At 44.2% G+C, this 20,255-nt stretch overlaps 1 protein-coding gene and 1 pseudogene across 1 annotated transcript in view; both read left to right on the top strand.

Moving 5' to 3' along the window:
• Positions 1 to 20,255, top strand: part of LOC130192427 (serine/threonine-protein phosphatase with EF-hands 1-like) — a 991,358-nt pseudogene that overhangs the window by 436,604 nt on the left and 534,499 nt on the right.
• LOC130192431 (carbohydrate sulfotransferase 8-like) overlaps positions 1 to 20,255 on the top strand; it is a 179,053-nt gene that overhangs the window by 58,737 nt on the left and 100,061 nt on the right. The window contains exon 2 of the mRNA XM_056412430.1: positions 688 to 884. Coding sequence (XP_056268405.1) covers positions 734 to 884 — 151 coding nt within the window. The 5' untranslated portion in view covers positions 688 to 733. The remainder of the gene's footprint in view (positions 1 to 687; positions 885 to 20,255) is intronic.

The following is a 20,255-nucleotide window of genomic DNA, read 5'->3' as shown; positions in this document are numbered from 1 at the left end:
CAAGGAAAAGAATGAGAGTGAGTCAGATGGGAAACAACAACAAGACAGAAAAGTGTGATTCAAGATCTCACAGGCAAAAATACAAAGAAATAGAGTAGACACAAGTGTTGTACTGCAGAATCATACAGTTTAAGCCTTGATTTCATATAAACGGGTGAGGTTATTCTCCCACCCCCTGCATAGTCGTCATGAATGAAGATATTAGCTATACAGACCAAAACAACAGGCTGTACCAGGCTCTAGACCTGTTCATTTCTGCTATAGAGGTTGGCATCTCAACATGGGGGTCCACGAAAATGTACTCACTTTTGGATCCAAGCCTCAAGTGGCCATTTGATTAATTGCAGTTGTTTGGCACTTCCACATTGGCATCACTTCTCAAGACGGGAGGTTGCCACTAAGTTGAGCTACTTTTCACACTTTGGGTAGTTTAATAAAAAAAAGTCCAACATAGAATCTAAACGCTCACATTTTTACTGAAGTGCAACACTCGAGTGAATGTATTCAGTTACTTTCCACCACTGCTATCTACTTTACGGTATGAATTTTGGCATTGATGCTGAGAAATGAAAAATGTGTGGATGTAGAAAGAGAGAGGAGCCAGTCGAAATCACCTAGCTCTGCCCACCTGCAAACCGAGGTCAGAGGCCATCCCACTGATTTGCTCACTCCACCTTTCCTCCTTAGATTTTGCTGCAGAGCAAAGCAAAGCAGCAGCTGACTGCGCCGCATCATGCTGTGGAAGATGGTGGCGGACTCCCTGCGTGGACGGAGAAGGAGGCTGCCCTGCTCCCTCTGGTTCCTCCTGCTGATCGCCGCCGGAGGTCTGGTTCTCTTCATCCACCAGCGGGACCTGTCGGAGATGGCCCTGCAGCAAGGACCAGGTAAGTCCTGACTAAAGTCTTATTATCATCATCATGGTCTGTGACAGCTGATGGAGATCGTTCACCAAGTTAAGAGGACGTGGCTGAATCGAGACAGGCTGTGATTATGACTGCGGTGTCCAATGGTTGTGTCCACCCTGGGTGGAGGGAGGCCACACGTTCACTTAACAAATGAGTCAAGAACCTTTTTGTCCTCATGAAGGGGGACCCGCTGTGCATGTGCTTGGTGCTCAACATGAAGGAGATTGGGGTTTAAGCAGCCATAATGGAAGAGTGTCCTGGGCGTGTAAAACTAAGCTGCTTCATGTCTCAGAAACAAGAGATCAGCCGCACGCTTACGTGCCTCTTTTGGCTCGCGCTGCACTACTACACCTAAGCGGGAGCAGGATTAGCTGCGAGTTGTCGCGATTGTTCAACGGGCCCCTGACTCGATGGTGATATTTCACCTCAGACACTGACAGAAATTAGGTTCACATGAAAGGGCACTATTTCTGTGCAGGTTCCCACCTATTAATAATCAGTGAGCTGAAAAAAAACTTGTGCGGTAGACTGGGGAGAAAATGCTGTTGTGTTAACAGCTAAGCCAACGGTTTAGTTCCAGGTAATCTTTTTTTTCCTTCTATTTACAAGAAAACTCCCATCATCATGAAATTGTCATGGTTAGCAAATTAATTATTGAATGTTTCATGAGGTCACGGTGACCTTTGAACGTCCAGAACTTAACCAGTTCATCATTGTGGCAAATTTGATGAAACGCCCTCTGGCCGTTTCCTCAGACATCGCATGCACGACAATGGACCATACGTACGTCCAGGCCGGAAACCGTAAATGAGAATTGGTCAGCGTGATGCCAAGCACGGGACAACACAAAAAGTGGCCTTGGAGCGGGCACTTGTGCCCACTTCACTCCTTCTGCTTCAGCGGCGACAACTATTCAAGTCTATGCGTGTAACAGTTCACTCGGCTGTGCATCGAAGGGCTCGAGTGTGTCAGTGTGTCGAGACAAACCGCACAGCACACTGCTGAACCCGCCTTATGCACATCGGCGAGCTCACAACATTAATTTACTGTCAGTAATTAAGGAGTGCTTTGACATTTAACAGACACTCCCTACAAGCCTCACCTCATAGTTTGAATATGACAGGCAATCAGCAGAGGTGGGTAGTAACAAGATAATTACGCCATTACATACTCATGTCATATTTTTCGGAGTAAATAGGACTTAGTACTAGTTTTATTGCAGCATACTTTAAAAACTCTTATTTGAGTCGTTTGTTTTGTACAACAAATACTCACATTCACTTTTAAATTGGATATATTCATCGAGCTACTTTTAGTATTTTAAGCCTTTTAAGCGGCAGGTGGTCAGCTGGTCCCAGGTCTGCTGGCGCCACGTTGTAATATGTGACAACTTCAAACCATACCTCTGGTGCTTGGAGATGCAGGACCACTACCCATTTAAAAACAAATAATTATTTGGCTCAAAATTGTCAATTGTTGAAAGAAATCCTTTCTCATATTCATGTTGGTTTCCTATTTAGCTCCATTTCGTGTCACAGATACTTGACTTACGAAATGAAATAATGTCTGTGTAAATATTCAAGTATATCGAGCAAAATAACTCCAAAGTACTGAAACGCTTATACATATAATATATATATATATATAAGCTACATAAATGCTGACAATAAAAGAGATCGCAATGGTCCATTGACGATTTCCGCCTCTCTTGATTACTTGCCATTTCATTCCTTATGCAGCGTGTCTCTGGATAAGTTTTGCAGCCTAAGCACATCCTTATTATTTGTTATTTTGTATCTCGTCTGCCATATCGCTTCTTGAATATCGGAGTAAGAATTCTCGTTTGCTAAATCATGCATGAGGCCGTGCGTGCACACAGCCCCCCCGCCCCCCTACAGCACGATGAGCAAGCAGTAACTTTGCCTTAAGCTACGGCGCTTCTCCCCAGCAGAAGCTCATATCTAATAGCGCTGAGTTATAATACATCGGGTGTCAGCTTTTATCTGCCTCCCCCTCCTTCTCCACCTCTTTATTCGGCTCGCAGTGTGCTTGAGAGCTTTATATCGTGCCGCTTAAATGACCAGCATCATGGTAGCTGAGGAACAGCCTCCCCGATCTTCTCCGGGGAATTGTTTAAGGACAATTGGAGAAGCAGCAGGGAGAAGAAACACCTGAAGAGCAAGTGGTTTGAAAAAACTGTCTGCACAAATTTAAACCTCTGGCCAATTTAGTTTTTGCAATGGATCCGGCATCGAGGGCAGGCCACTCCGGTGAGTGTGGCATCCCCCCCCCCCCTCCACACACACACACACACACACGTGTCACAATCACGAACCCCAATGCGGAGCGAGTCGTAGAGGGCGGAGAAGTTGCATGTGTGCCCGTCTGGGGGAAAAGTAAGAGTGTCTGTTTACTAGCGAGCGTTTGCCTGGATCTCAGACTAAATGATGATAACGTGCCATTTGTGCTCTCAACAAAAGTAGCCGACATTATCCTAAGTGCAGACGGTTTAGCGTTGCTGGCCTCGCGGGCTCCCACTGCACACCGAAGCTTCTACTTCATTTAGATTGTCGATGCACTTTTAGTCATACACAACAGTGTTATCTTTTTTGATAATCATTGAACGATATTGTTTCTCGGGTTTCTTGCTCTGCGTGCCCCGTTTTGTGCTTTTTAGTTTTTTTCGTGTGTGTTCTGCAATTTTCAAAATGTATAGCTTATTGAATGGCGCAGCCTGGGGAAGTTTGTTAAACCATGTTGGGTTTAAAAGACAAAAAAACCTCTCGTGATGGCTCTCAGCAGAAATCTGTCAAATTAAAGTCATTTGTTTTGCATGCTATTTAAATTTTTTTTACTCAGCCCTCCATTTTGCTAAACCCGTCAGCCTCCAGCTGCAGTAACAGCAGCTTAGTGATTGAAAATCAGACGGGAAACCAGCGTGGAATACAAAATCTGGGTTAGAGCTTCAGTTTTTGGTTACGGAAACAAAAAATAAGATTGCCATATTTAGTCACCTTCTATTTTAAGTCATTGAGAAACCCTTTTTTTTTTATATACGTCAGCTAAATAATAGAATTACGAAATAATGAAAGCTTCATGACAGAAACCAAGCTAAATTATCTCTAATTTTGGAACTGATATTTAACATATTGTGCATCTTGGGTATTTTTTGTGTGCTTTCTCTTTTTCCAAAAATATGATCGCAAACAAAGGCCAAGACCTGGTTCCCAAGTTCTTCAAATGGTTGCCAATGGCCGTGATGTGAAAACCAAATTAACTTCTTTCATTTCAAGTCCCAGCAAAGACAGAAACTCAGCTGCCCATCGCAGCGAAACATTGCAGACAGCTGTGGTTGGATGGGGTCATTTTCTCATAGAAGTGAACAGCATTATAGGTGTTCCCTGTCAGCGGCAATATATGGACAGTCCATCAATACAGTGATATAAGACAAGATATTGTTTCAGATTCCGTGTATCGTAACATGGAAAATGTCTTTAACCTGGTTTTACAGTCTGCATTACTGTAAAATGATGGCTTTTTTTAACTTACCCAACCTCTATTATCTGCCATTGAATACACATTGCTGATGAGCATTATTTATCAAAAATCTCATTGTGTGAATAATTTCGTTGAACGGTTCAACCCTACAACATCATTGCAATATTGATATTGAGGTACTTTTTAAATGCTTCCCAGGTTTAATCAAAATGGATCTAATTACTTTGTGTAAACATTAGACCAACATCTGCATCTTGCACGATTGCCAAAAAGCCGTCATGACGTTTCATGTAATGGGACTTTGTGTGTTCTCTCTAGTCAATAGATGGCGTCAAAAAAGTATTGAAAATACCATCAATACTTTTGACTTTCTTTGTCTAACGTGGGTGATGTGATGTCGGAAAACAGTCCCACGTCTTCCAGTGAATGAAGTATAAAGCTACGACCAACGTTACGCGTTACATTAAATCCCTGTGACGGGACGTGGCGGGAGAACAAAATGTCCATATTGACATTTCTGCAGCGTGCCATGCGGTGAGCTGGCAGCTGCAGGGGAAGCATGGCGTTAAATAAATCACTAAAGAATAAACAGCATAAACTGTTGGAGACGTGCAGACAAAACAAGGAGGGGAGGGGAGCAGTTGCTGGGGAAGTAACGCGATGGAGATAAACAACATCTTTAGATGCACAGATGATGAATTTTGCAAGAGGGGGGGAGGCTGGGATCAAGCCAAGTTTGTCCTATTTCAAATCAAGTTGATAAAAAACGTGGAATAAAAGTCAATCATGTTGGACCCCCCACCCCACCCTCCAACTCCACCTCTGTCCCCGGGAAGCGAGCATATTGTTTCATGCTCGGAGGTAAAACATGTGATCCCTTCGTCAGAGGTCCAGTAATCCCTTAAGCCATGTCTGTTTGCAAAAAACAATTTAGCCGCCTCTTAATGTAATTAAATTGTGCTGATGACCCTCAGGAGCGGCGCCGTATTTACAAATGCAAATCCTTCCACTGGATGTTTGTGGCTTTTCTGTTCTTCTTTGTGTGCGCAAAGCTCCTATTAACAAAGCCTGTTTCTGTTGTTCTGACATCCTGCCCCTCTATTCCTCCCAGAGCAGGATGATCATTGGAAAGCAATTCTTGGCAAAGCCAACTCCATCAGTGATTTTCTTCTCTTCTTTTTTTTAACCAACCTTAAGAAAACAACCCGAAAACAAGAGGTATTACGCTCTTGAGCGACATAATTCCATTGATCTTTTGTTTTGTTTTAAAGCAGTGCAAACTGAGCTTTGCCATCATTCAGTGTTCGGGATCACATGACATCTGGCATGGGGGCAATGGGCATCCCAGAAAGTAAGTACAGCGACCGCGGTTCCACAATCAGCTCTGCTTTCCCGTGTCATGGAAGCAGAGGGAGCCTCCCTGTGAGGCCCCGGGATCCCTTGAGAAGGTGAGAAAGAAAACAGAAAAACAAGACCTTTCCCACGCATGGGTATCAGGTGCCTGCATCTCCGTCTCTCCAGCCTCTCCCAGACTTGAGCCATGTCAATTGGATTTAAAACGGAGCCGCTCCGAGGCAAATGCAAGGTCATGTGGTTTTCCATTAACATTAATGCCCGGGGTTATGCCACTGGAGCCCTGCAACATAATCTGTTTTCCCTGCCATCTGATCCTCGCTCGCAAATGGCTCCGGTATGCCAATCTATACAAATAGACTTTATTTTTCAGGTTCCTGCCTCTGCAGAGGTCAGTGGGGAAAAAAGAAACAAAGAGACAATTTCATATAAACTGTAGTTTGAAGAAAAAGGTTTGTTTTTCAGGTTTTTTTTAATATTGTCGGAGACCAAAGTCCAATTTGGAATGAATGCATCGCCACAAATCCCGTTACTGCAGAGCTAGAATGGACTGTCCCCACCACCGCCCTCCCCCCCAACTTAAAAACAGCTGATCTTGCGCTATCCAGAAAAAATATGAAATATGAAACGCAGATCCTAAAACTCACCATACAGTAAATTCTATATAGGGAAGAGAGGGAGGATGTGGATTGACCCCCCTCCCCCCACACCCACAAAAAGAAGAGGACAAAAATGCTGTGATGTTTCTTTCAACTCAGTAGAGATGAAGATGTATCTTTTGAGCCGCTGACAAGCAGACATAGTTAGGATCCCCAGCGGGCAGCAGAACACGGCCTGGTCGCCCTGCTGGGGGGCGTTGAGTACGTTCGACTTGCCCTTTCCCATAACACCATGCTGGGTAACATTAAAAAAACTCCACAAGAAATAAAACGGAACAAGGGGAGAGCGCCTGGTAGTAGTTAGTATTTTTTTTTGGGAAGCCGCCTTTGCAAAGTGTAATCACAGACGCCGCCTCTCCACGCTGTCACTCAGTCCTCGCTTCCACTACAAGCGCACAGCTATTGCTCGATACGCTCCCTGTTGCTGTGAACACAAAAGGGGGTTCATCTTTAGGATGACAGCTTGAGATAAACACAGACAGATGGGAAATCATAGTTCGGCATTCAGGCTCCGAGTTCTAATGTCCTGCCCATATCTGATCGTCTTGGGATGACTGACCATATCTGCGTGTGGAAGGAGCATGTACACAATAAGCAATGCAAACTAATGGTGGTTTCCAAAAAGAGATGTCACATCTGCTTGTGTGCCTAAATTGAATGTCGGTGACAGAGTGCGGCTGTGACGTCTGGCTGGCCGGAGGCACTGACGAGACAACCCGGAGGGAGCGACCAGGTATTGTGACCGTGCTTCTCTGTAATTATAACCAACAGGTCGGCCTCGGCAGCCGCGCAGAGGCTGATTAAATTCAGCACTTGGCTTCTTGCTCGCTACGACAATGTCCTGGCTGTCAGTGTCCCCAGTCGCTCCGTTATCAGTCTGACACCGATTCTTCAGGCAGCGAGAGGCGTCTCGATTCCACAGGAGCCCCAATTAATCAGGGCCGGACTGGTTATCGAAAACTGCTTCATAAACAGCAACATGACTCTTTTGAGCCCAAAATTGGGCCGATTTCTAACCTTTTTTTTAAAGCAAGTAAACCAATTACTTTTCAGTGGGGTGTGAATCACACTGCCAGAATTAATGAATGAAGAAATGCACTTCAGATCCTTGGATACATGGTACTGTTGCTGGATGAAGTCTGAAGTATGTAACACATACACTGTATTGTACACTACACTGATCCTATCTTTTTCATACATTGTGTATGTCGTGACGTCACCCATCAGTTTGTGGACTACCGTTTTTTTTACCTCGGCTTCAGCATTTTGGCCGTCGCCATCTTGGTTATTGTCAAACAAAAGAGGGTGGAGCTAAGTACAACTTAATTCTGACCAATCAAAATGTTACAATTAACTTCCATGAACTCTGTGAAATGGCTAAAGATCTCAAATGAAAACACAGACAACTCTTAGACTGGACAAAGCCATAGTAGATATCATAAATTAGCCTAAAACATACTCAGTTTGACTTTAAATGGACCATATATTACTACATTTACATGCTGTATTGAAGAAGACTTGAAAGTGGAGATTGAGACCATACATGTATGGTTACTGAGGGAATACATCAAGAGAGAAATGTTGTTTTCTCATTGACTATATAATAAGACTCATTTTTGCAACCAGAAAAGTCTCCCCCCGCTGGTTATTATAAAGAATGCAAGTTGAAGTCGCTTCTGCAAGTGAGTTCACTTTTTACACCCAGAGGTTGCCAGCTGGCTTTTTGCTTATCTTAATCGTTTCTTTCAAATAGGCGTCTGTTGAATTGTGTTATCGGTTGTTGAAAATTGAAAGCATCGCGCATAAATTAAAATGTGTTTAATTAATTGAGGCTTAATTTAATCTTGTGACAAAAGCTACTATGTCCTACATCTCCCAATAGGCAGAAAGAAAACGAGAAGTGATTAAGCTGATTGATCGTACAAGTGACCTGCTACCTGTCTCCCATTAATATGCAATCTCAGTCAACTGAAGAAATTATGGAGTATTTTACCAAACTAATAGTTTCTGCAGGCAGAAATGTTGGTGGCAATATTTCAACTTTCCTTAAAGTTGGTGGGTGTATCATTACTCTGCTCTGCCTGTCTGCAGTCTGACATGAAGAAACTTTGTGTGTAGAATTCATCACACCATGCAGGCGGCTCTGAGGCATTGCATAATCTGTATGATTCCTCCAGTATCGCTGCATTAGCATGAGCCTGTTCATATCAAGCATAGCGTTTCTTTCAGAACAATTGTCTTCGCCACTGCAAACACATCAGAAAAGAAAAAGTCTTAAATATTCTGAACGATAAAAAAAAGACAAGTAAGCTTGAGCTGCTTCCAGTAGGCACTATGGACAGGAAGAGCCATACACAGAGAGAGAGAGTAGGGTATAGAAGCACAGCTCTCACCAAGGAGACATCTTGTGGCTTCAAAAGAAAAAAGATGAGATAATAAATGTCAATGTCCAAGACTGACGTCCTCCCAGGATGGGAAGATTATACAAGATGGGTTATTGTTAGCACAACAACTAAACCCTGCTTATTTCATTATAGGTCAATTAATATATGTGAGTGTAAAGTGTCTCTCGGTGACACCCAAGGCTTGAATCTAACATCAAAAGACATAACCATGCCTCTACAGTCTGGTGACCTCATCATTGTGAATCCTTGAATGTTCTGCTTTATTTAATTATCTGTTCACAGACCAATGGCTTTTTGGGATTTTGAGCCACCAAAATAAAGTTTATGTTCTGTGCCGCTAAAGAGCTCAGACAAAAAGCCCTTTTACGACCAGCTGCCGTATGAAAAAGGAATGTCGTTTTTTGGGGGGGGAACCTGGAACCTCTGCTTCTGGGACCTCGGAAGATTGGTATTCAACGTCTAGCCTGGAATCTCGACTTCTGCCACAGGAGTAAAAGCTTCCTTATGATGAGTATGAGCTACAATGTTGCACAAGGACAGCTGCCATTCTCTGCCCCTATTGTGGCCGTGGGTATTATCCTGAAAGGGATTCCACGTTATTGTTCTCGGGGGGGGGAAGACGAGCCTCAGGAGCTGTGAGCCTTCTCTCTAGACTGAAGCCAGGGCGGCCATCATTATCAAATAAGACTTGAACCCATCCCCTCTCTGCTGGAGAGAGAGAGAGAGAGAGAGAGACGTGTTGAATGGATATCATTGTGCACTGCTGAGGCTTCCATCACTGTAATCCCTCTACAAAGTGCAGCCACTCTTGGAGGAAGATGAAAAGAGCAGGAGGAAGAGAGTGGCCTATTCGCAGCAGAGGGCACGCGGAGGGAAGTCGGGAGAGTTCAGTGGCCGAGCCGACGACTCCTCGGCCCTGCCCCGACAGGAAAAGAACAAAAGATTAAGCCTCCTGCTACCGAGAGTGATAACAAGCTGTCAACTTCGAAAATGTAATCTGCTGACTCCACGAGGAAGTGTCAGTGGAGTGGGTCAGCCCAGCCGATGCTTATCTCCTGAATGGTGTGCCGTCGGCGAAGAGAACGCCAGCTCCGCTGGCAGATACACAAAAGCCACCTCGGTCTTCCACCAAACAAAGAGGTCGGCGCAAGCAAAGGAATCCATACCGTGCCAATTTCCGAGACATATTTATACACCTACAGGTATATCCCATCCAGACCTCGTCTCGCTCGCTCGGATGCGGGCCACGAAGAGGAGCTGATGGGAATGATAAACGACATGAATGGAAGCCAAACAGACGGGAGATAATGAGGCATTGCCCGACAATGCTGACAAGTGATGGGAGGCTCCCCTCTGTCAACCTGTCTTCTGAGCCCTTCCACTCTGTCCGGGCCTCAGATTGTGAACCCAAATACAAAATAAAAAAGCAAAATTGCTGCCAACTCCGAACGCACACTCCAGTGGGCAGGAGGATGGGGAGCTGTCACCGAACTCCAGCATTAACAAGCCTTTTAGCCTTTTAACCAAGGAATCGCCATACAGCTACTCCTCCCTCCCCGTCACCCACTGTATCTCTCTCTGTCCCTCGTCAACCTTTTTTGTTGCCGTCACCCCCTCCCCCCCCGACACTTTGTTTGCTTTTCTCAAGTGTTACGATGATTAAAAATAGTTTTCAAATAACCCAACTGATCGACCAGATGACTGTTAAAAACATGCAAAGCCATTTTTTATCATATTATCTATTAATGTTGAAAAGACTGTGTTTTTTGTCTTCTTTCCGATTGTGCGTGAGGGTTGTGTCTCTAATAGGGTAAAGAATCCAATTTTCTGGTCCATACAAAAAGCCTCTTCCAGTCTCAGTAGTTATGGCAGAGAAAGGGAATTAGTCACACGAGCTATTTCAGGCTGTTTACAATTTGATTTCAGACCACAGCCAGAGGGTTTTTCCTCGTGGACTTTGGGCTATTGATCCTGAAACACCAGTCATATGACACGAAATAGGTACTCTAAGTTGTTTTCCGTACAGCCAAGTGAGGAGTACACTTTGACCTGCTTCTATTTTGGATACTTCAGTCACTCTCTGCCCAGAAGTATTGATTGATAATTGTAAAAAAAGACAACAGAACAAAGTTTTGAATGTCAGCAAATGGCTACACAGGAAGTACACAATATGTAATACAGGTAGTTAAATTGTATGCATCGGTTTTCCTCAACAAAACAGATTCTGCAGCCATGCTAGCGGCTTTGTTAGATGGTTTTGAGCTCAATACTAACAACAACATGCTAACATGCTCAAAATAACAATGCTAACATGCTGTAGCTTTACAAGTTGAATGTTTACCATGTTAACTGTCTAACTTCATTGTGTTAGCATGTGGTACTTTGCTCATCAGAACTAAAGGCAACGTACAACAGAGGCTTATGGGAATCTCACAAATTGTGCAGGTATTTGGTCAACAAAATGTTTTGGGAACATAAAACAATTGGAAAGGTTTGATCCAATGATGGTGACAGATGAAACGTCAGGGGGACTGACGTGGATACCAGGAATGCCTGTACCAAATGTAATGGTAGTCCAGTCAGTCGTATTTTTCTAATTATTTCAATAACAACCAGAATTGTATAAAAGTATCCTCTGAGGAGCATCAATGCACCAAAAAGCATGTCAATTCATCCAATAGTTGGTAAAAGTACTGTACTTTTCTTGTCTTCGGACCACTCAAAGCACTTTAACTATACATTACATCATTCACCCATTCACACACTGATGGGAGGAGCTAAGGTTCCACCTGCACATCAGCATTAACTAACATTCATACACATTTGATACGTCTACAGTAGAACTTTTGTGGCAAAAAGTCTATCCAAGGACACATCGACATGGACAATAGGAACCAGGGTTCGAACTGCCGATCCTCTGATTGAAGGACGACCCCGCTCACCACTGAGCCATGGTCACCCCCAACTTGTTCAGAATCCGTTTATTGCCAGGAATGTTTACACAAACGAGGAATTTTTTTTGGCGAAAGGTGCAACATTTGACATGACAAACAACATTGTTGATATGTTTCTGGATCATAATGATAGATGTAGTCACAGACTGCAGTCCTACTTTGACATACTCTTGTGTAATTTAATATTTGATAAAAGGTACAGAGTTATGTTTCCCTTTATTAAGAACATTAGTGCAAACTAATCCGATTAGCGTAATTTTCTGTCACAACATCCCGATTCGTATATGTTTTCATCACGCTATGATTTCATTTGGATAAATAATCTCCTAGTTCCAGGCCCTGCATTGAGAACATTTTAATCAGTGGGACTAGTTTGATCAGTGTTGGGGATTTGGGTGTGGGACCTCCCTTTTGTTTAGAGTACTACTCACAACTCCTGCCTTGAGGTGTAATCCAGATCCCTTTGGCAGATCAGACCGTGACAGTGGTTGGAAAACATCTGTGTGCTTGGCCTTGAACAAAAGTCAATTTCCTGCCTTGTGGCTGGGTCAGTGGTCCGGTAATGACTGGGTCAGCGCCAGTGGCTGAAGTGAAACCAGAGGGACAAAGACAGGAAATGATACAACCTGTTGTTTGTCTTATCCCATTATTTATTTATTTTCTTCAACATACATGCAACCTGGTGGTAGATTGGCTTGGGTCTACGGGGGAAACAGCATAGGGAGAGACAAGCAACAAGCAGGTGGCTTAAGCCAGGGTAATGCTCGCCATTGTAATGTCTTGGACAGCTCAACATTATTAGGTCTGTCATGTATGAAGGGATTTATAGTGTCGTGTAGAATTTAATCCGCTGATGCATTGTATTGTACATTATCAGGAGGTGTCGTGGATTCGTTCACATTTAGCGATAAAGAATGACGTTTGGAATTTTCCACTCGAAATTGCTTTTCTCGGGGCGAGCTACTGAGAAGAGAACGACTGAGCTTTCCCATAAACACATATATGATCCAAACTCACGTCACTTTGTAACCGGTTTATCTTCTTATCTTCTCCACCGGCTTCTCTCTCCGACGAGCACGCAAAGGAAATTAGTGGGCGTCTCCTGTCAATTAACTCGGGTAAGAATTTGCAATCATATACCGTACTGGGAGGATTTGTTTCCCTGCAGTGCACATAGTGGGTCACTTATTTTAGATCCCAGCCATTCCACAGTGCATCATCCCACCTCATCTCGGCTCCCAAAGCCTTGTCCTTTGTTACGAATAGCTTTCAGCAAACCCAATGAGAAGCCATTAACGTCAGTCCTGAAGACGCAGCACCACAACCTCAGCCCCGTTTGTGATTCTGTTACGGCCGTCAGATGATGACCACGTCTGCCGTGAGGAGACTCTCATGAAATGAAAAAAAGAAAGGAAAGAGTGCTTATGTTTCCGTTTAAAACCTCTGTCTTAAAAGTAAGCAATGTGTTTAAAGTTGACACATAAATTAACCTCCAGAACACTGGTCATCATTACTTGAGCACGTCGGACATTTCTTTGAAGACAAAAGAGAGTGAAATTTGTCTTTGCTTTTCTTCGCAGTTTTCTTCATCCTTCTATTTTCTCTTTTTTTTACGACTTCCTTTTAACACAGCTTTCACAGAAAATTGAAAAGCTTTTCGGCAGCTGCCAGCAGTTTGCAGCCGGTTTCCCAAAGTCAGTCATTTTTGCTTGTTGTGTTTTATTGCATTAGATTGAGCCCATAACAGGTACAGGCCATTAAATTACTCCAAGACAAATTGAGCTATTCACTACCTATTTCCAATTTTCTCAGTTGTTGGCACGAAAGAGAATTCGACACAGATCCCCTTATATTTATGTCTTGATATCTCGGTAAGTCTTTGAGACATTTGGTCTTCCGCCACCATAAATCACAGGGCGGCTTGTTTTACGAGAAGTGGCTTAGGTAAGGCACAGGCCAAAAGACTTAACCTCCATATATATACAGGACTGTAAACGCTAATGTATCACAATGGGGGGATTTTGTCCACCTCCGCAGGAAGTGATACACTCACCGTAGTGTGTCACACTGGGGGGAACAGTCCATCAACAGTATATTCAGACAGTCCTGGCACCGAAAATAGGACCCCGCCTCTCACGCCTCCGTCTATTGATTATGAATCAGACCACATTTCGTGACAGAACATTTCCTCTTTGTTGCCAACTTCATTGTGGGTGTTTACGTGCAAAGAGGATTCCGAAAGGATCCATACAAAAATGGTAGGAGCGCTGTTAAGAAATAAGCCCACTTCAATCGAGGGATTTGCAGAGCACACTCGGAGGTAGGAGGGAGCCTTTCAAAGCCGCCCTTTTTCTAAGGCTGTTTACCGCACTGCACACAGCGGCTGCCACCACTCGCCATGTTTCCCCTCAGCCTACAGCCAACAGACGCACCGCCGCAATCACAAAACGCACGGCTCCACCAAAGACGCGCCAAAGCCTATTCTTTGTCGACTGCGGCAAAATTAAATAACAATAAAATCCCCCCCGCCCCCTTCCCCCCCTATTTGTTCCAACCAATAACACAATTCTCTTATTTAAACCAAAATGCAATACTGCCTCCATGCATGGACGCGAATACCTTTTCAGTTTAGAGCTCCCGGCGGTCGACATGAAAAGATAACAAGTGCCTTTTCTTAACGTGACACCGTGGAAAAATTAAAGATTCTGCGAACAGATCGATGTCGGATTAAAGCTGACAAATACATGCCCGGAGCCGTCTGTCCCATCATGGTACGGCTGACCCTTAAATGGCAACTCTATCAATTGAGTGTCAATCCTTCCTCCCAGCAGAGACACAGAGGGAAGTGAGGCAGCATTAATTATGAGCCTTCAAGCTCCAAGGGACAGTTAATCTTTGTCATTTTGCTCCTGGAGACATTTGGATCTGCCACCAAGACCGCAGCCGGGTCAAAGCTCTTGACTCCTAGACTACGAATAAGAATTCCACTCACGCGTGTGAAAGAAACCTAACCTGCTTTCTTTTTTTCCCCTCACACGTCCCCTCCAGGCTGTTTTAAGTCCACGCCGCAATGACTTCTTAAGACTGAAAAGTTTCCGTGACTTCAGGAAGAAATAGTTAGAACACTGTGAAACTGAACCGAGCTGGCGTGTCGCTAATTTTATTATATTTCCAACGAAAGACCCAGTTAGCTCTGAAATATCATTAATTGCACCTTTATGTCATTTTTATTAGTATTTTCACATTTGAAAACACCATGGATGTTTCCATTTGTGAGAATCGTGCTGGAGAATTAATTTTTTCCATCTGGATTAATTATTATCCAGCTAATTATCGCCACTTTAATTTAATTTGTTCGGTTGGGCCAACTGAATTGCAAGCCTAGTTGGACAAAACTGTTCTCCCCCTTCCTCTCCTGATGCCACAGCAACACACAGAGGCTAGTGGGGGCCATCGCAACCCAGGTGTAAAAAGCCGATTGATTCTTACAGGCGAGTCCGGGCACAAAAAAGCACCACAGAGCAAAAATAAAATAAAGCAGGGGGACTCGGTGAGGGAACATCTTGACAGAATTGGGGCATCGGCTCGATCATACATTTTTAGTCCCCTTTTTGTTTAATATCTTCGGAACAAGACAGGTTTCACTGCAATAAAAAACGATGACGATAATAAAAAATACATGCTTTGTTTTCCTTTGTCCTTTTGTTTTCCTTTTCTCGCAGGTAAAGTCCAGCTATCCACACGAGGCCGGCCCCTCACGGGGAGCACGCATACATTGTCTCCGTGCTGACAGCAGGCTGAGGGAGCGTCTGCGTTAACAGTCTAAGCTGCACTGCGGTATGCAGGGTCACGGGCACAGGCGTCGGAAATATAAACAGGAGGTTGCTTAAGCTCTTAATTCTCTAAATGCCCTCACACAGGTTGTATTCAAATACATGCCCTGTTTGCCTTTCATCTGCCCCCCCCCCCCACCCGCCACATGCTCTATCTTTGGCTTTGACAACGTGCCCAACCTCCAAGATGCCGAATGGCACTCTCAAGAGCATGCCACCAAGCCCAGACAGGCGGAGAGCCGAGGGCCGAGTCTGGAGCGGCTATCGTGTCAGTTTTAGGTCATCTCCAACGCAGCGTTGGAGATGGCCGTGAGATGTCTGAGGAAGGTGACCTACCACTGTGAGCTGCGCCCCTTTCATCTTTTAAAAAAAACAAAAAGAACAGGAAGATGCGGTGGTGGGGAGAGGCAGATCCTGGTGTGTGTCTTTATTGGGGCCCCTCCCCAATAAAGACACACACCAGGATCTTCCTGGTTTGATGGAGTGGCACTGTGCAGCGCTGGAACACGGGGGGATGTGTTGACTGTGTAAAGTTCAAAGACATCGTCAGCTTCATTTGTGGCGTCAGAGCGACTCGGGGCCGGGAGGGGGAGAAGAACTAGCAGCTGCTCCATCTGGACACCTATAGCTTCTGCCGCTATCGTTTCCAACGCAACGCCCCGAGGAGGAGCGCGGCGAGCTTACTACAGCGCCGACAGACGCGGATGACACGCGATGGATGCTTGTGTGGGGATCAGAGACCAGACATCAGTCCCATTATAGTTCCATGGATGCATTGTACTTTAATTATTTCCAACTTTTGTATTCATTTAGCACGTATTTGGGTACCTTCAGGCAGATGTCATACAGCGGTTCAACCGCCAACTCTTTCACAGAGGCGTTTGGTGAATTGAAATATCTTCTACCTATGCTGGAAGGAAAATCCAGTGCTGCACAGAATGTCAATTATGTTGTACAGATACTGTGACAGCTGCTTCATATGGTGGAGTAAAATAGATACAGTAATTTAGAGAGATGATGAAAAAGGTCCTCTTTTTATATTTACAGAAAACACGGCTTGAACAACAGAAAAAAAAGAAAAAAAAACATCTTGAAGATCCGCACGTTTCCGAGGCTTCATCAAATGACAATAAACGTGTCGGTGCTTAAATAAAACGTCAGCCGGCAGCAATTCTATGTTGTAATTTACTCACCGCTGCCGATTGTACTACAGATATACTGTAATGACAAAGTGAGTGAAGGCAATATTAATATAGTGTGGATACTGCAGCTAAACGTCTACTTCTAGTTACCTCAGTAGTATCAGATATGCTTGTTTGGAGCTTTGGGGGCAGCAGTCAGTTCAGTGTGATTGCTGGAAAATTGGAGCAGGCAATGAGCGCTCAGCGCCAACGGTGTCACCAAATTGACCTTTCGCTGAGCCCCGCCTCCCGCTGCCACTCCATCAAGCTGTCGGAGCTGCAGTGGAGCCCATGCCGTTGCATAAATCCCTGAAGCAATATGATCAGCTGCTTTTGGGGCAAAACAGTTTTTCCAGAGAGAAGTGGACATAAGGGTCTAATGTGCGTTAGAAGGATGCATCTGTCATGTTTTACTGATTCAGCAGTTCAAAAGACAAGCGTTAGTTAACTATATGCTATCGTACTCATTTTACGTGGAAACATAGCTTTTTAGAAATGTTTACTCCTTTCCGACCGCTCCGGGCGACGAGTATCATGATTACTTAACTTTTTTAAACATTTTTTACCATGACTAGCTCCAAATACACTACACCGGGCTGAAAAGGGAGAAAATGAGAATTTATGGCACACGGCCGGATTGTTGTTGGAGCCTGGTCTGAGCTGGCAGATGCTACGCTATGATTGGCCAGTTACACGTTCAAGGGCAAAGGGTCAATTTAAGGAACAGCGTTGTCTCAAATCATGTATAAATAAAAGAAAATCCAACCTCTAATTGGCTGCGTGCCCATTGTGTGGATTATTCAACTTTTACAGAAATAGGTTGAGCGTGGGTGGAGATTCTGCATCGCATCGATTTCTTTGTGGTGTCAGCACCGAGGTGTTAATGCATCTTTTTTGCCCGACTAACAATTTATGGAGCCATACATTTGAGAGGATGTGGGTATTCACATTTTGTTAGTCATAGATTTCCTCTATGGTAAATAATTTGTTGTCTTAACAAAAGCTGAAGACATTCTTCATTACTACATTGAGATTTAAGACACACACACACGCACACCAATACAATAACACACACGTTATGATTATTCAGAGCTTATGCCTCAGTGCATTCAAGAAGTGCAGAAAACAGAGGAGCTGCCAGATGCCATTATATTTCCCCTAATTTATGCTCTCTAATATTTGAAGGGGATCTGACAATAGAGCGAGGAGCCAACAGGTTCAAAGAGGAGTGTCCGGGCTCCTTTTCAGTGCAGCACCCGTCATGTTCTGAGGGACTCCGGGCCAATCACCACATCAGAGAGTTGATTACCAAGTTCAAATGTGGACAGCCGAGTAGGTAGGCTGTCCTGTTTACGCTCTCTTTAATATTGAGGGGGGGGGGGGGCATTCTAGCGTGATGATCACTGGATAAGATGTGCAAAGAAACCTCCATTATAGCTTCTCTAACAAATCGCCTTGAGGAAGTAAAAGGTCGGGAGTAATGCAGTCATTAGTTACAATAGTTATTGCACATACATGTTGCCAGATTTTGAAATAATCGGGTTTTGAGGGGGTTTATTATGTCTTAAAACTACATAATAAAAGTGAGGCAAAAGGTCCTATTAATGAAAAAACGACAAGCGTCGCTGTAATTGCATTGTTCCAAAAGCAACTTGACGAATGCGTTGCTAAGAATGAATCGATTAAAAAAACGTATCCTATGTATTTCGTCGCCTCACCTGAAAAATACAGCACTTTATATTATTGAGCCCTGCCTCGCCCTATTTGTCACTGTCCACGGGGGAGACAAAGCTATCTGCATCGGGGGATTGATCTCCTGGCTCGCTGGCTTCTCTGTTACGGCGCGACGCCAACCCGTGAATATCTGCAGAAATATCTTTCATTCGCTCACGTCTCTATTTTTGCCCGGAGATTAAAAGAAGTCACTGCCTTTGGAACACAGAGGTCTGATAACACATTACGGCGTTGCTATTTTCTTTTGCCATGGAAAAGCAGTCGTTGCAAATTACTGTTTAGTTTTCAGTGATTACATGAATTACAGCGTAGCGACTCATGATGTGATAATGGGACTCGACAGATTGCTCCAAACCACTCAACGGGGCCTGGCTGGCCTCGGTGAGGCGAGGTGCCTGTGAGGAGCACAAAAGAACATAAATGGAGTGCCCCCACCCTGGCCACAGCCTGTTCCTTGCAAATAAACTATCAACTTTATACCACAAGTTGGCTGTGGACTGCCCTTTGGAAGCCTCGCTTTAAGCATTTTGCCGTTCGTCATCTTGGTTTTTGCAACCAGAAGGGACACAAAAGGGCACAGAATGAGTTTAAAGCATTCTCTACTTCATGGTCTATTGTAGTCTGAATGGACCAACATTTACCAAATGAACATCATGCTGTATTGGAGAAGACATGAAACTAGAGATTGAGGCAGTACACTGTACTGTAACAAAGATCGAATTATAACAGCAACTGCTAATTTGACACATTTGAATTGCCCAGGAAGTAACTGAATGCGCTGCTCCGTATACGTAACTGATGAAGTAGTCAGTATAGAAATCTCCAAAGGCCTCTCGGTTCATATACCAATAACTACCCTTCTGGATGTTGCCATTTTCGAACAATTGGTTCCCACCACTAGAAAGCGCAAAAGGGCTACTGACCAGTGGCGGTGCGTCCATAGAGGGCGCTAGGGCGCCGCCCCTCTTAAAATTTTGAGATGAAAAAATAAATAAAAAAATACATCCTGTCAAAAAACATTATATGCCAAATCATTTAAATAGTAAATATACCGTGTTGACGCGCTAAATGTGTGTGGGAGACCGTCAGCCTGTCAACAACCACTTAAGTTAATGTGAAAAAATATAATATATCGCCACTCATTATCACGGAGAGAAGCCCCTCCCCATTTTCGGGGCTCCGGCCCAACGTGTGTGTGCGGCAGCGAGCAAACATTTCACAGTCGTTTCGGCAAGGACGGCTTCTCATTGGCGGATGAAACGTGAATCTTGGGCCACAAAAATGTGCGCTTTGGCCAATGACATCGTTTTATTATTTCACGTGATTGGACTATTCGGCAGATCAGAGACCGGTATCGTTCCCTCAGCCAGAGAGCTCCACGGAGCTGCGCGAGCAGGTTGCTAACGGAGCTGGTCAGCTGGAGGCTCAGTGAGTAATGCGCTGTTTAGTTTCCCCTGTCTGTTGTTCCAAAGTCCTGGGACTGAAACTCTCTGGACTACAACGGGGTGAGGGATCTAAAGACCTTCAGACAAGTGTAAAGCACGAATCTTGCTGCAGTTATCTAGCTAACAGCATGAAGCTAACCCTGTTTGCAGAGCAGAGCAGCAGAAGGAGACCGAACTGGCATCGAAAACACAACGAAGAAGTTCTGAAAAACAGACACATTCCCTCCAGAATAATGGAAACAGGCAGGTTACAGACATGATTGACTTTAACCAGAGAGTTATTGAGAA

This window comes from Pseudoliparis swirei, chromosome 4 (genome assembly GCF_029220125.1).
Source record: "Pseudoliparis swirei isolate HS2019 ecotype Mariana Trench chromosome 4, NWPU_hadal_v1, whole genome shotgun sequence".
NCBI classification, from domain to species: Eukaryota; Metazoa; Chordata; class Actinopteri; order Perciformes; family Liparidae; genus Pseudoliparis; species Pseudoliparis swirei.
The sequence above is the reverse complement of the archived record's forward strand: the minus strand, read 5'-3'. Positions and strand labels throughout refer to the sequence as shown.